This window comes from Schistocerca cancellata, chromosome 2 (genome assembly GCF_023864275.1).
Source record: "Schistocerca cancellata isolate TAMUIC-IGC-003103 chromosome 2, iqSchCanc2.1, whole genome shotgun sequence".
Lineage (NCBI taxonomy): Eukaryota > Metazoa > Arthropoda > Insecta > Orthoptera > Acrididae > Schistocerca > Schistocerca cancellata.
In genome coordinates, this window is record NC_064627.1 from 332,076,542 (window position 1) to 332,091,618 (window position 15,077).

The following is a 15,077-nucleotide window of genomic DNA, read 5'->3' on the forward strand; positions in this document are numbered from 1 at the left end:
CGGCGCGAATTCAATAGGCACGCTGCAGTCCTATTCATATGTGCGTGCGCATTTCCCCTCCCTCCCTACTTCACGACCTTGCACCTGCTCATGAGCACGTGCCTGAGCAGACGCGAGTACTGGCGCTCAAAACCGGGCAGTTGTTAAGCCCTGATGTAGGGTATGAGTTGTACCACTGCACAAGACTTGAGAAAAATTTTGGCTTAGAAGTTTATCAAGTAGAATGTCCAAGTTGAGAGTGTCGAAAGCTCTGCTGGAATCCAAAAAGCACGCAATAGTCACCTGTTATTTATCCATAGCTTGTTTCAGTTTGTCAGTCACTTTTATGAGAGCAATTGTTGCCCTCTGATTTTACCAAAAATTGGACTGGCATTCCATGAAAAGTTCATTTGATGTTAAATAATTAGTAATCTGTTTGTAAACTATGTATTCTGAAGCCTTGGATAGTGCTGATAAAAGAAAATGGGCCTGTAGTTGGATGGCTGTTTGGCAGATTCCATCTTGGGTAATGTTTTTATGAATCTCTGCTTGGAATGAAGCTGGAGGTCAGAGATTACTTAAAAACATCCTTTATTTTGAGCAGGATAGGATCGAAAAGAAAACTCATCATTTGTGCTGTATATTATTGTGCCCTGCAACTGCCAAACGAATTTGCCCACTTGACCTCCAGACCATGTTAGGGCATACCGGCCGAAGAAAAAAATTTTCATTTATACCACCCAGTGATACTTTAAAGGAAGTGATGGGTTATGCACTTGTGTAGTGGTCAAGTAAAGAAACCAATATGGCAAACTACTCTTTTAGATCCTCAATAGGAACTAAAAGTTCAGCTGAAGATTTAGGTTTGCCTGTTACTAAGCCCCACTGATTTTTCTATAGGATGGTAGGTCTGTGAAAGTCCTTTGCCTTCCTCACAGATTGACTGACTCATTTGTGTATTTACTTGTATGTGACATGATTATGAGAGGTTGGATGTCCTTTGTATGTACTGTGTGCTGCATCCCTGACACTCATAAGGTGTTTGAAATATAGGTGCATATTTGTCATCTAAATTATTGAGGCTCTTAATGAATTTGGGTAGCTCATTATTTGTGTTGAAGTTAGCTTCTGCTGTTGTATGACAAGAAATATTACAGGCATCACACCATACATCAAACATTATGGTCTTCCCTCTTGGTTGTGCCATGTGGCCATCTGCGGCCCAGGCTTCTTGTAACCATACATTCTTGTGACTACTGCTGCCAGCAATCATGTACAGTGGCTACATTTCTGCTAAGTCTTTCTGTAGTATCACAGTAGGAACATCCAGCTTCTCATAGCCTTATTACACGACCTTGTTCAAACTCAGTAAGGTGTTAATAATGCCATCATTCTCACCTTAAAGGCATTCCTGTCTAACGTCAACTCACCACACCCAGTCTCAAAGGTAACTAACCCTCACGACTGTTACAGTGCGTATTTAAAGCACACCTGGTTTGCCTCCTCATACTGGCTCTACTAGCACCACTCTTTATGTGACTGAAGTGAAATTTGAATAAACATCATCCTTTACATGATTACCTACTTTCATTCACATTGCACAGCTCCTTCATGGTGTTGCAACATTTTATTTTATTTTATTTTATTTTCAATGTAAATGATATTCTCATTGCTTCAACATCAGATGAAGAACACATAATCCATTTGCAATAGCTTCTTCAATGGCTGGATAAATATCACCTTAAGATTGTTGTTGTTGTTGTTGTGGTCTTCAGTCCTGAAACTGGTTTGATGCAGCTCTCCCTGCTACTCTATCCTGTGCAAGCTTCTTCATCTCCCAGTACCTACTGCAACCTACATCCTTCTGTGATCTGTTTAGTGTATTCATCTCTTGGTCTCCCTCTACGGTTTTTACCCTCCACGCTGCCCTCCAATACCAAACTGGTGATCCCTTGATACCTCAGAATATGCCCTACCAACCAATCCCTTCTTCTAGTCAAATTATGCCACAAACTACTCTTCTCTCCAGTTCTATTCAATACCTCTTCATTAGTTATGTGATCTACCCATCTAATCTTCAGTATTCTTCTGTAGCCCCACATTTCGAAAGCTTCTATTCTCTTCTTGTCTAAACTATTTATCGTCCATGTTTCACTTCCATAAATGGCTACACTCCATACAAATACTTTCAGAAATGACTTCCTGACACTTAAATCTATACTCGATATTAACAAATTTCTCTTCTTCAGAAACGCTTTCCTTGCCATTGCCAGCCTACATTTTATATCCTCTCTACTTCGACCATCATCAGTTATTTTGCTCCCCAAATAGCAAAACTCCTTTACTACTTTAAGTGTCTCATTTCCTAATCTAATTCCCTCAGCATCACCCAACTTAATTCGACTACATTCCATTATCCTCGTTTTGCTTTTGTTGATGTTCATCTTACATCCTCCTTTCAAGACATTATCCATTCCATTCAACTGCTCTTCCAAGTCCTTTGCTGTCTCTGACAGAATTACAATGTCATCGGCGAACCTCAAAGTTTTTATTTCTTCTCCATGGATTTTAATACCTACTCAGAATTTTTCTTTTGTTTCCTTTATTGCTTGCTCAATATACAGATTGAATAACATTGGGGTGAGGCTACAACCCTGCTTCACTCCCTTCCCAACCACTGCTTCCCTTTCGTGGCCCTCGGCTCTTATAACTGGCAACTGGTTTCTGTACAAATTGTAAATAGTCTTTTGTTCCCTGTATTTTACCCCTGCCACCTTCAGAAATTGAAAGAGAGTATTCCAATCAACATTGTCAAAAGCTTTCTCTAAGTCTACAAATGCCAGAAACATAGGTTTGCCTTTCCTTAATCTAGCTTCTAAAATAAGTCATAGGGTCAGGATTGCCTCACGTGTTCCAACATTTCTACGGAATCCAAATTGATCTTCCCCGAGGTCAGCTTCTACCAGTTTTTCCATTTGTCTGTAAAGAATTTGCATTAGTATTTTGCATTCGTGACTTATTAAACTGATAGTTCAGTAATTTTCACATGTATTCTTCTTGAAGTCTGAGGGTATTTTGCCTGTCTCATACATCTTGCTCACCAGATGGTAGAGTTTTGTCAGGACTGGCTCTTCCAAGGCCATCAGTGGTTCTAATGGAATGTTGTCTACTACCGGGGCCTTGTTTCGACTCAGGTCTTTCAGTGCTCTCTCAAACTCTTCATGCAGTATTGTACCTCCAATTTCATCTTCATCTACATCCTCTTCCATTTCCATAATATTGTCCTCAAGTACATTGCCCTTGTATAGACCCTCTATATACTCCTTCCACCTTTCTGCTTTCCCTCCTTTGCTTAGAACTGGGTTTCCATCTGAGCTCTTGATATTCATACAAGTGGTTCTCTTTTCTCCAAAGGTCTCTTTAATTTTCCTGTAGGCAGTATCTATCTTACCCCTAGTGAGATAAGCCTCTACATCTTTACATTTGTCCTCTAGCCATCCCTGCTTAGCCATTTTGCACTTCCTGTCAATCTCATTTTTGAGACGTTTGTATTCCTTTTTGCCTGCTTAATTTTTATATTTTCTCCATTCATCAGTTAAATTCAAAATTTCTTCTGTTACCCAAGGATTTCTACTAGCCCTCGTATTTTTACCTATTTGATCCTCTGCTGTCTTTACTACTTAATCTCTCAAAGCTTCCCATTCTTCTTCTACTATATTTCTTTCCCCCATTCCTGTCAATTGTTCCATTATGCTCTCCCTGAAACTCTGTACAACCTCTAGTTTAGTCAATTTATCCAGGTCCCATCTCCTTAAATTCCCACCCTTTAGCAGTTTCTTCAGTTTTGATCTACAGTTCATAACCAATATATCATGGTCAGAGTTTACAACTGCCCCTGGAAATGTCTTACAATTTAAAACCTGGTTCCTCATCTCTGTCTTACCATTATATAATATATCTGAAACCTGTCAGTATCTCCAGGCTTCTTCCATGTATACAACCTTCTTTTATGATTCTTGAACCAAGTGTTAGCTATGATTAAGTTTTGCACTGTGCAAAATTCTACCAGGTGGCTTCCTCTTTCATTTCTTAGCCCCAATCCATATTCAACTACTATGTTTTCTTCTCTCCCTTTTGCTACTACCAAATTCCAATCACCCATGGCGATTAAATTTTCGTCTCCCTTCACTATCTGAATAATTTCTTTTATTTCATCATACATTTCTTCAATTTCTTAAGACTAAGGTGGGAAAATGGATTTTTGAAGAGAAAGAGATATTATTTGTTGGTTATCCGTGTCACATCGAGGAGTTTCAACATTAGAAGAAGAAGTGAAAATAATCAAAGAAGCTCTCATTCTAAAACAGTAGCAGAACTACACCATTTTTGAGGACTTGTAAAGTTCTACAGATGTCTGTTGCTACAGACTGAAAAAATCAAAAGTTCTTTGTTTAACTTGTGCAGAAACTCCAAGAAGAAGGATAATCAATCTTTTACATGAGCCAACAAACCAGACAAATCGTTCAAGAAATTTAAAGAAGAAGTAGCTAATGCAACCCAGCTTACTCATCCCTCAGCAGATCTTCCCTTAATTTTTATTTTTGATGCTTTGGACTACGTTATAGGCACTTTTCTACACCAACTACAAGAAAGAACATCTGAACCACTTGCATCCACAGTCTGTTTTTCCAATATTCATCGACCTGGATGAAATATGGATGTTCCAAGAACTATAATATAGCAGTACAGTTTTCAAAAATACTATCCATGATAAATTTGTGTGTCAGGGCCCAAAGCATGACATGAATTAACTTTTGAGTCTGAGCAGAGCCATGTTCACAGCACTCTCAGTACAGGACTGAGAGCTTTAAACCCATGAGCCTGAGGTTAACAAGACCATTTCACTTGCAGACCATGTGGCAGCAAAGACCTCAAGTCAGTATTGTGATTTAGCAGTCAGTCAGTTTTTATGTGAGTTCTATTTGATTTAAGTCTTGAAAGTTGCAGGCATTTACTCACTGTACTGTTTGCAATGCATGTTGGTAAGCAGCTCTCATAGTATGAATGCCTGGATTAAAAGCTGGGATCTACTCTGATTGATCCTGTTAAACATCACCAAACTTTGATTAAGGGCTGTCCTCTCCTACACCCCCGCCCCCCTCCAGCCCCCACACTTTCCCCAGTTTTTAGTACAGTCACCTTTTTTAGTCACATACAAGGTCTGTTCAAAAAATTCTGGAACTTTGCCACAATTTTTTTACACCTACCTTTTGGTTATTGAGCATGGTCCCCTTCAAATACTCACCTCCACAATTGATACACTGCTCCCAGTGCCATTTCCACTTCCAGAAGCAGTCTTGGTATGCCTCTTGCTGGATCGTACGAAGCACTGTCTATGAATTTTCTTTTATCTTGTCTAGCAAATCTTTGTCCTTTTAACGGGGTTTCCAACTTTGGAAATAAAAAAACGTCTACAGGGGCCAGATCTGGAGAGCATAGAGGGTGATACAGTAGAGTGATTTTGTTTCTTGTGTAATAGTCATGTACCAACAGGGATGAATCTGTGGGTCCATTATCATGATGCCAGAGCCATAAATTGTCTCACCACATTTCAGACCACTTCTTCTCAGATTTTCTCACAGACATTGAAACACATCCAGTTAGACAATCGATTAACAATTTGTCTCTATGGCAAGAATTCATGATGAACTAATCCTTCAGTGTCAAAGAAAACTATCAGTATGCTTTGACATTTGACCTGTCTCGATGAGCTATTATTGGTCTTGGAGAACCTTTCGTGACTCATTGTGAAGATTGAACATTAGCCTCAACATCATAACTGTAGACCCATGTCTCATCACCAGGCATGATTCTATTAAGGAAGGTCTTGTTCTCATTTGCATGATCCAAAAGGTCTTCACAGATTGTGAGGTGGAGGTCTCATGAGCCATGGTACAAACTTGGCGGCAACACAATGCATACCATGATGCTGTGTCAGCATTTCATGATGTGATCCAACTGAAATATTCTTCTGCAATCTCTTGGACAGTCAGTCTTCGATTGGCATGCACAATTCTGTTAACGTTCCTGGCATGAGCATCACCAGCAGATGTTGAAGGGTGTCATGAATGGGATTCATCTTTAACTTCTGTCCTGCCATTTTTAAACCATGCGAGCCATTCATAACACCACGTACAGCTTAAGCACTCATAACCATACACTTCCTGCATAATTTGGTGTGTATCTGTAAATGTTTTATGAGTTTCACACAAAATTTAATGCAGATGCATTGCTCCTCTAACTCTGCCATCTCAAAATTTGCAAACTATGTGACACAACATTCTACTGAATACAGCACTGAACAGTAACTAACAGATATACAGCAATGAAACTTCCAGCAGTTACACATTAAAAACAGGTATGTGCAGGGATGCCAAATGAATATCACTCCAGCACACCTTTGGCAGAAACTATGAATGTTCCAGTATTTTTGAACAGCCTTCGTACTTGCAAATTACAAAGTTGTATGTCATATTTTACACCAATGAACCAAACATAATGACCACCCATTTAAAAGTGTATTGGTCAAATTTTCAAACACAGTACAGCAGTGATTCTGCTTGGCATGGATCCTACAAGTTCTTGATAAGTTTCCAGAAGTATATGCCACCAGATGTCTACTCACAGGTAACTAAATCCCTGAAAATTACAGGATGGTTGTTTGTTGGCATGCAACTGGCACCCGATATGTGTTCCAGTGGGTACAGATCAGGAGTGTTTTCTGTCTAAGATATCACTGTGAATTCACAGTCATGCTCCTCTAACCACTGCAGCATGATACTGGCCTTGTGTCACACAGAGTTATCATGCAGGAAGATGTCATGCCATTAGAGAAGACTTCAACCATGAAGGGATGCATGTGGCCCACAATAATGTTCGTATAGTTCACCGCTGTCATGCCGTCATCGCGTACTACCATAGGTACCACAGAAGCCTAATGCAATGTACCTCATAGAATAATTTTGCTCTCAACAGCCTGCATCTGTGGTGCGGTTCACATTGCAGCATTGTACTCTGTTGTCAGATCTGCCCCAGATCACTGTCTATCCTGGATTACACAATTGTGGACCTCCGACCTCTATGTTTTGTGATGAGATGTGGATGTCCAGCATCATACAGCCTATGCATTATACCACCACCCTCCAACCACTTTCCACAGGTGCTCATGACAGTAATATACAAGCAGTGGACAAGCTTTACCATTTCAGAGGTTCTCATTTCCAGCTGCATTACCACAACAATGTCCCCTTTGTCAAAACCACTTATATAAGTGAATTTATGCATTTTGGCCCGTATATTCACTATGAAGACTGCCCATTCATCTCTCTGCCACTTAAATTCTTTCCTTACTAGGTCATGTGCCCACAACACCACCAGGAGCTATCTGTGGTGTGCAGTGATCATAATGTTTTGGCTTGTCAGTGTATATTGTAGTACGACGCATTGTGCTGAAGTGAAACCTTTAACAAATTCATCACTTTTTTGTAATGAAAATCTTTTTATGATCACTGAATGCTCCAACATCCTTTGTGCTTAGATGTGAATGGTGAAACCTATAGTAAAAGCTAAACTGGGTGCTATCTTTACCAGTCGTGTGTTATATTTTGAATCATTTTGTAGGTTTACAACAAATATTTAAATTCAGTAAGACATATTTGTGACTTATCAGCCATTTGCATTTTGTTTCAGGCTTATGGTGTTCCAGTTTGTATGAGAACATGGCTATGCAATTTTCTCAGGAAAAATTATCTCTAATAAATGATTACTTATGCAGGGACAATATTCATATCTCTTTCAAAATTTCAGCTTTTACTCTACATACTACTATGATGGAACATGGCTCTATCCAATATATGGAGTTTTGGACTGGACCCAGCGTATTTCTTTATCAGCTGTAACATTTATAGCATGCATACTGATGTCTTTTTTTGGTGAATATCTGAATTCACAAATATGGGGTAACTATCCAGCTTGTTTAACATAACTATGCTAATAATGTCTTCATTTTCTTTATATAAGTAGCCTATAAACTATGTTGAGAATAACTTGCATGTTGTTTGCAGGCCATGAAATACAGAAGATGAAAGCAAAGGATTTGTCAAAACAAAATAAACACAGATAGAGTTCCAAACACAATTTTATTATTGTAAACAACGCTAAAAATGACACAAAACTGTAGCAGAAATTGACCAGTTCCGTTACTGATATTTCAAATTTAATATGTGGTTAGTTTGTTAATTCTTAAGGTATCTTTGCTGTTATTGTTGTGGATTTTATTGGATTTAAGAAGCAACTTATGTTATGAATGTACAAATGTGGAGTGGTGGAAATAAGAGATACAACAGTTTTCTTTCATAGACTTGTTTGTATAGTATTTTTATTCTATCCAACAAATATTGGACATACAACTGAAATAGTTAGATATTGGATACATGTCTATCAGGACATATTACTTCTCCATACAAAAAGATGGGAACATTTACAAGTCAAGTAAATTTTCATTTTACATTTTCTTGTAAAGTTTTCTCAGTGAATCCTTAGGTAAATATCCAAATGCTATTTTCAGTTATGCTCAACGTATTACAAATTATTAAGTTTTCATTACATACACAGAAACATTTACTTTTAACTTGCTGAAGTAAGTATGTAAAAGCTGTGGTCAATGCAGTATGCCTTTACACTAATATTTAAATTGTTAAATTAATTGCGTTTCCTTGAGTTGTGTTTTATAGACATTTTTTACCAAGTGCATCATTTCTCTCTAACAATGTCTGCCTTTCAATATTACAATATTCACACTTGCTCTTTATTTTATACAGGATATCCATAACAGAATGTTCCAGTTATAAAATTTAATAGTATCAAATGTAAGTATTGTAGATTGTTGGTGCATGGCCAGCATTGAAGAGTAGTTAAAACAGTTTAAGGCCTATATCCCTTTGTTATTTTCCCACTTTCGGCACTACACATGCAAAATGGTGACTTCTGAGCACGTTCCCCTTTAGAATAGGAGAAAGAGAACAAATTTCTATTTTTTTGGCAACTCCCTTTTTCATTCTTCCTGTATATGCTACAGTCAACAGGATCAGTCCTGTACATCCTATTACACTCCTTAGCCCATCATGACAAGTATGAGTGGTGTCCTGTAATGGGATCACCACCATTAGGTCTACTCAACCTTTTCCTGTCCAGTCACATGTGCTGGTAGACACATATGTGCCCAGCCATACCTTGCCAGGGGTTACATGTCTGCTGGCACTGGACACATGCCTGGTGTGCTCACACGTAAGTTTGCTTGCCAACAGTAACTGTCACAGCAATCAGCCGGGATGGCTAAGTAATGCTGCTGACCATGCTGTAATCCACGTGCCACCTCTGTCCAAGCCAAGCAGAGTTTTAGCCACTGGCAGTTGCTGGACTGCTGTAGGCAGCATTGCTTCAATGGCCACAGCGAGCTTCCTCAGGCCACCTCCAATGCTGTCTCTGCCTCTCATACCACTGCTGCCAATGGTACCAGCAACACTGCTTCCGTGTCACTGCTGAGGTCACTGCCACCACCGCCTCTTCTGCTCCCACCACCACCACCACCACCACCACTTCTGTGTGATGTAAGAGTTGCTGCAGCGTATTCTGCTAGTTGACAACTCTGGTGAACTTCTTCCAAGGGGTCTTTTTGTCACCTAGAATTGAGAGAGACCTCTTTTTGTATGCAACTCTTCGGTCTCAATCCCAGTTTTGTAACCATGCCTGATTTACAACCTTGCCAACCAGTGGAGAGGAGCAAATCAGCTCCTGATGCTGCAACTGTGGCTACAGGAGAGCTTGATTGAATTACTTTTCTATAACAGCAGATAAGCACTCATGCACTTGAAAAAATAGAGGTTTAGGAATGGCTTAATGTGATAACTTGTGAATGTCAAAAAAGAGGTGCCAAAAATATGGCAACTCCAGGCCCTTAAAGGGCCCATAAGGCTGAACCTGAAAAACTAATACTAGATATGGCTGTTTATATACTTTCCGGGATGCGAGGTCGTGGTCCAAGAACTTTTCTGCTCCTTACGTTTCGTCCAGGACTGCGCTGGACTTCCTCAGAGGCGCTGCTCTGCTGAGTCCGGCAAGACTCAGCGGAGCAGCGCCTCTGAGGAAGTCCAGCGCAGTCCTGGACGAAACGTAAGGAGCAGAAAAGTTCTTGGACCACGACCTCGCATCCCGGAAAGTATATAAACAGCCATGTCAACCGGCCGTGAAAGCCTTCATTCTATAATACTAGATATGGCCATAACTTTTGTACCTCCTATTGCTTGAAAGCCAGGGGAAAATGTAACAACATTTTTGCAAAACATCAGCGACGTGGGATATACATGTGCATGGCCAGATCATTTTTTGTTAAATGTCGCCAAGCTGAAGCTTCCAGGTGATGAGTGAACTTATATTGAGTCAGTAGATGTGTTTTGGGAGTGAGGTAAAGGTAGCCTCCTCCACTTCTTTGTATGAGGCAGTTAGACTTTCTCTATTACGCAAGGAAGTGGGAAGATTTGTATCCACCCTCAAGCATACCAGTGAAGTGTGACATGTGTTCATTAATTACACGAATTACCAGAGATATGGGAAACCCAACCATACAGTTTAGTTTTAGAGGGCAAGCTCAGAGGGAAGACCATCAAAATTCTTCTGGATATCAGATCTCAGATTAGTGTTTTTTTTGTTTCTAATAATGACAAGCATATGCTAAAACTGCCACACTACAACATAAATGGACTTGGAGACAAGATAATCATATCTGCAGGCACTGTACAATAGATCTGCACATTGTAGGTAACAAGTATGTACTTTGGTATGCAAGAAGTAAGGAAATGCAGATAGGACTCTGATGTATTAAGAAACGATTTCCTAAAATGCTAACAGGCTGTGATAGATTATAAAACATGCACTGTTCAATTAAGTGATTCCATACATTATATGAGCAGTGGATGTGCATTACTATCATGAGGAACTTTTGAAGGGGAACCCACATCGCAAGATTAAGGGGAATAGGTTTCAAATACCTGTGTGTGTTGGCAATTTGGTCAATGTGGTATAGAAACCATGTGATACATTTTTGGCCAGTGCTGAGGAGGTTATAGAAACCAAAGTAGCAAAGCTAAAACAGGTTAAAAGAAAGTAAAAGAAGCAATTACCTGTTAGAAAAGTTTGCTTTATAGGACCTTCATTAAGGTATCAGTTGAAGAAGAAATTGGCACATTTTTGGGAGTCAGAGCAAAGTCTTTTACACCCAGCTTTAGAGGAATATGTGTGGTTGTTTGAGTAAAGACAGTATTTGCCAGCTACTGGCATCATATAGCACAAAATTCCCAAGGAAGATGCAACACCAATCATGCAGGAAAGATATTGACTACCATACCGCCTACAGTCTGTTGCTGGAGATACTACTCAACAGCAGCTGGCTGTGGGTATAATTTCACTCTCTGCAAGTCCATGGTCGAGTCCTATCAACATTGTGCTTAAAAGTAATCAAGCAATGGGAAGAAAACCTATCATCTATGTGTCGGTATGAGGGTGGTAAACCAGGTTACCACACCTGATACCTAGCCCCTTCTATGTATTGATGAGACCTTAGACAGATTAGGGAACAGCAAATACTTTACCACCCTGCATATGTGTTCTGGGTATTGCACCACAAGATAGACAAAAAACTGCTTTTTTGGTTCCGTCTGGACTGTACGAATTCTTGTTCATGCCATTTGGTCTAAGAAATGCACCTGCCACTTTACAAAGATTTGCCAACTTCTTATTAAGAGTTTTAAAACTTACTATGTGTCTCGTGTATCTCAATGACATTGTAATTTCTGCAAAAAAAACAATTAAAGAGCATGCTGAGAGATTAAAAAATGTAATATCTTGATTTCAAAATGCAAAATTAAGTTTAAAGCTAGAAAAATGTGCTTTTGCACAGTCACAGATTCAGTGCCTCAGACATGTCATTAATGCAGAAGGAGTTAAGCAAGATTCTAGGCTAACTGAGGCAGTGGATAATTTCCCAGTGTCAAAACGTGTTAAAGAGTTAAAATCTTTTCTTGACTTAGCCAATAATTATTGTCGATTTGTGTAAGATTATGCTACAATAGCAAAATCACTGAGAGATGTTTTAAGGAAAGGTACATTCTTTTAATGGACAGAGGAGTGTGATTTGTTTGCCGCTAGTGGTATACCCAACCTTTGAAAAACTGTTCATCCTTCCAATGGATACATCAGATTACATGGCTGATGCCATTTTGGGTCAGGAAACAGATGGTGAGGAAAGACTAATAGGTTGTGCCTCCAGGCAAATGAATTCTGCAGAAATTAACTACAGCACTACCAAGAAAGAGTTGTTAGTTCTCACATTTGGCATAAATTGCTTTAAGTGATACTTACATCGATGCCAATTTACTGTGGTTACAGGCCACACCAAGCTAATGTGGATGTTGAGTTTAAAGGACCCCAGCAATCATTTGACTAGATGGACATTAAAATTATCTGAGTATGATTATACAGTCTGGCACACACTTGGCTATTTGCAAGGAAATGCTGACACGCTTAGCAGAAAAATTAGAGTTGTGCAAACTCATGATGTTCCCATAGAAGAACTGAAAGAATCCTAAGAGAGAGATGTGGAATGCCATCAGTATGCACCACTCTCTGATTTTGTTATAGACAATGGCATACTATATTGCAAGGCTTGTAACAGGACATCCTCCTCTAGTATTACTTTTCCTCAACAGTAGTTGTCAATACCAGTATTATTTTTTGAATTTTGGACAGGTCAATATTATCTCAGTTACTTTTCTGAAAACTTTCATGTAATTCTATACTTAGTATGTTATATTTCAAGATAAAATTTATGAAAATGAATAACTTTATAAAATGTTTTAGTCTCGATGTTGCAATTGACATTTTTGGTTGTTTTAGAAACATTTGAAATAATGAAATGCTGGCCCACTTAAAATTTCTATTATTAATCAAGCAATCCTGTACTGGTTACTATATTTATTTCTGGATTCATTTATGAAATAATAATTGGAATTAGTAGAAATTCATTTTTCAAGAAAAATTGTAAACCTTTTGAAATATGGTTATTTCCACAGAGTGTAAGAGTCGTAAGCATGCCTCTGATGTGATCGGACTATATTTGTATTTTGTATGAAAAATCTAAGTTCAGCTTTGTTAATGTGTGTAGGGGTAATTTCACTATAAGGCAAATGCTTGCATGGATTTTATGTTAGGAATAATCACTTTTATTGTACTGCACAAATGCAACACATACATATGTTAACCCGGGAAACGAACACTCACCGTTTCCTCCAAAGAACCTCACTCGCAAAGAGAATGTTTCAGTGTCCTGTAGAATATCAACTTGCCACTCCCACACAGGCTGCCCTCCCCCGCCCTGAAGTGCGGAGCACCCGGTATGGTGGGGTACTTAAACTTCACCTCTCGGCCTGCCCTAGTGCAGGTGTGGGTGCTGCTTGATGATTCTGCTGCTACATTAGGTCCCTCGGTATGGAGCTCCTGTGGGTCACAGCTGTCTGACTCTGTGGAAGGTGTGGGTACGTTGTGAGTTGTGTCTGAAGATGTCTGTGAGATTGCAGTTGGTGCTGTCATTGTCCAAGCGGGTTTTACCCGCTCAATGGAAACCTTGGTCAACTTTCCCTGGAGGAGGATATCCATTGTGTGTGTGCCTCGTTCTGGCACTTGGCATGGTCCAGTGTATGGTGGATGTAAAGAATGATGTACCAGGTCTGTGCGGAGCATGATGCAGGAACAAGTATCGAGGGACTTGTGTATGAACACTGGTTGCGTGCCATGCTGAGACGTCAGGGCTGCACAAAGCATCTCTGCCTGCTTCCTCATTTGTTGCAAGAGGTGTGGTAGCTGTATCTCATCTGGGAGAGGAACTGGTGCAAGGAACTCTGCTGGAACATGTAGTGGTTCTCTGCCGAGGAACAACTGAGTCTGTTGTTTAATGCGGTCCATAGCCCCAGCAAAACCAATGGCTAAGCTTGAGTCCATGAGTCCTCGTGGCACATCAGGGCAGCCTTTAAAGTCCGGTGCCACCTTTCCACCAAACTGTTGCTGGCCAGGTGGTAGCTAGTTGTCTGGTTTCGTTGGAAGCCGCAGAGTTTCGACAGTTGTTGGAACAGTGTCGACTCGAATTGGCATCCTTGGTCAGTGGTTACGAAAAATGGGCACCCAAAATGAGCTACCCAAGTTTCCAAGAATCCCCTTGCAGTAGTCTCTGCAGAAATGTCCCTGATTGGTGTAGCCTCTGCCCACTGTGTGCAATGATCGACTGCCGTAAACAAGTACCTGTAACCTTCCGAAGGGAGGAGGGGTCCAACCAAGTCAATGTGTACATGCCCAAAACGTGCTGTTGGGGTTGGGAATTGTCCTACTGGAGTGTGAACATGGCGTCTCACTTTGCCAGATTGACACTGATAACAGCTGCGGGCTCATGCCATGTATCTTTCTTGATTGAAGGCCACACAAAATGGTCCGTCACTAACTTCACTGAGGCATTGGTTCCTGGGTGTGCCAGGTTGTGAATGCTGTCAAATACCTTTCGTCAGAATTGGGTAGTGATGTATGGGAGTGGTCTAACCATGGAGGTGTCGCACCATACCTTAAATGGGCTGCAGGGGGCATCCATAAGTTGTAAATGTAGGCCAGTGGACGAGTCCACCAACAAGGACTGCAGCTGAGCATCTGAAGCCAGTGCCCTTGCCAATTCAGAATAATCCAACATTGGACTTATCCCATTAATGCGCGAGAAATAGTCTGCCACAATGTTGTCGGCACCATGGATGTGATGCACGTCTGTCGAAAACTGTCATATAAACTCGATATGGAGGGCCTGGTGGGGGGAACATGAATCGCTGCTTTTGTAGAAAGATGCCATGAGAGGTTTATGGTCGGTGTATATGGTGAATTGCCTGCCCTCAATGAAAGGGCAGAAGTGCCTGACACTTTCATACATTGCAAGGAGTTCCCTGTCGTATGCA

At 40.2% G+C, this 15,077-nt stretch overlaps 1 protein-coding gene across 2 annotated transcripts in view; it reads left to right on the forward strand.

Moving 5' to 3' along the window:
* LOC126161711 (androgen-dependent TFPI-regulating protein-like) overlaps positions 1-15,077 on the forward strand; it is a 217,044-nt gene that overhangs the window by 59,703 nt on the left and 142,264 nt on the right. Inside the window, exons 4-5 of one of the 2 annotated variants that reach the window (XR_007534947.1) lie at positions 7,846-7,997; positions 8,103-8,285. Coding sequence is in view for 1 of the 2 variants with exons in the window: in XM_049917740.1 (XP_049773697.1) it covers positions 7,846-7,997; positions 8,103-8,161 (211 nt within the window). In the remaining variant the exon portion in view is untranslated. Of the gene's footprint in view, positions 1-7,845; positions 7,998-8,102; positions 8,399-15,077 lie in introns of those variants that run through there. The other variant, XM_049917740.1, reaches the window with a different exon arrangement.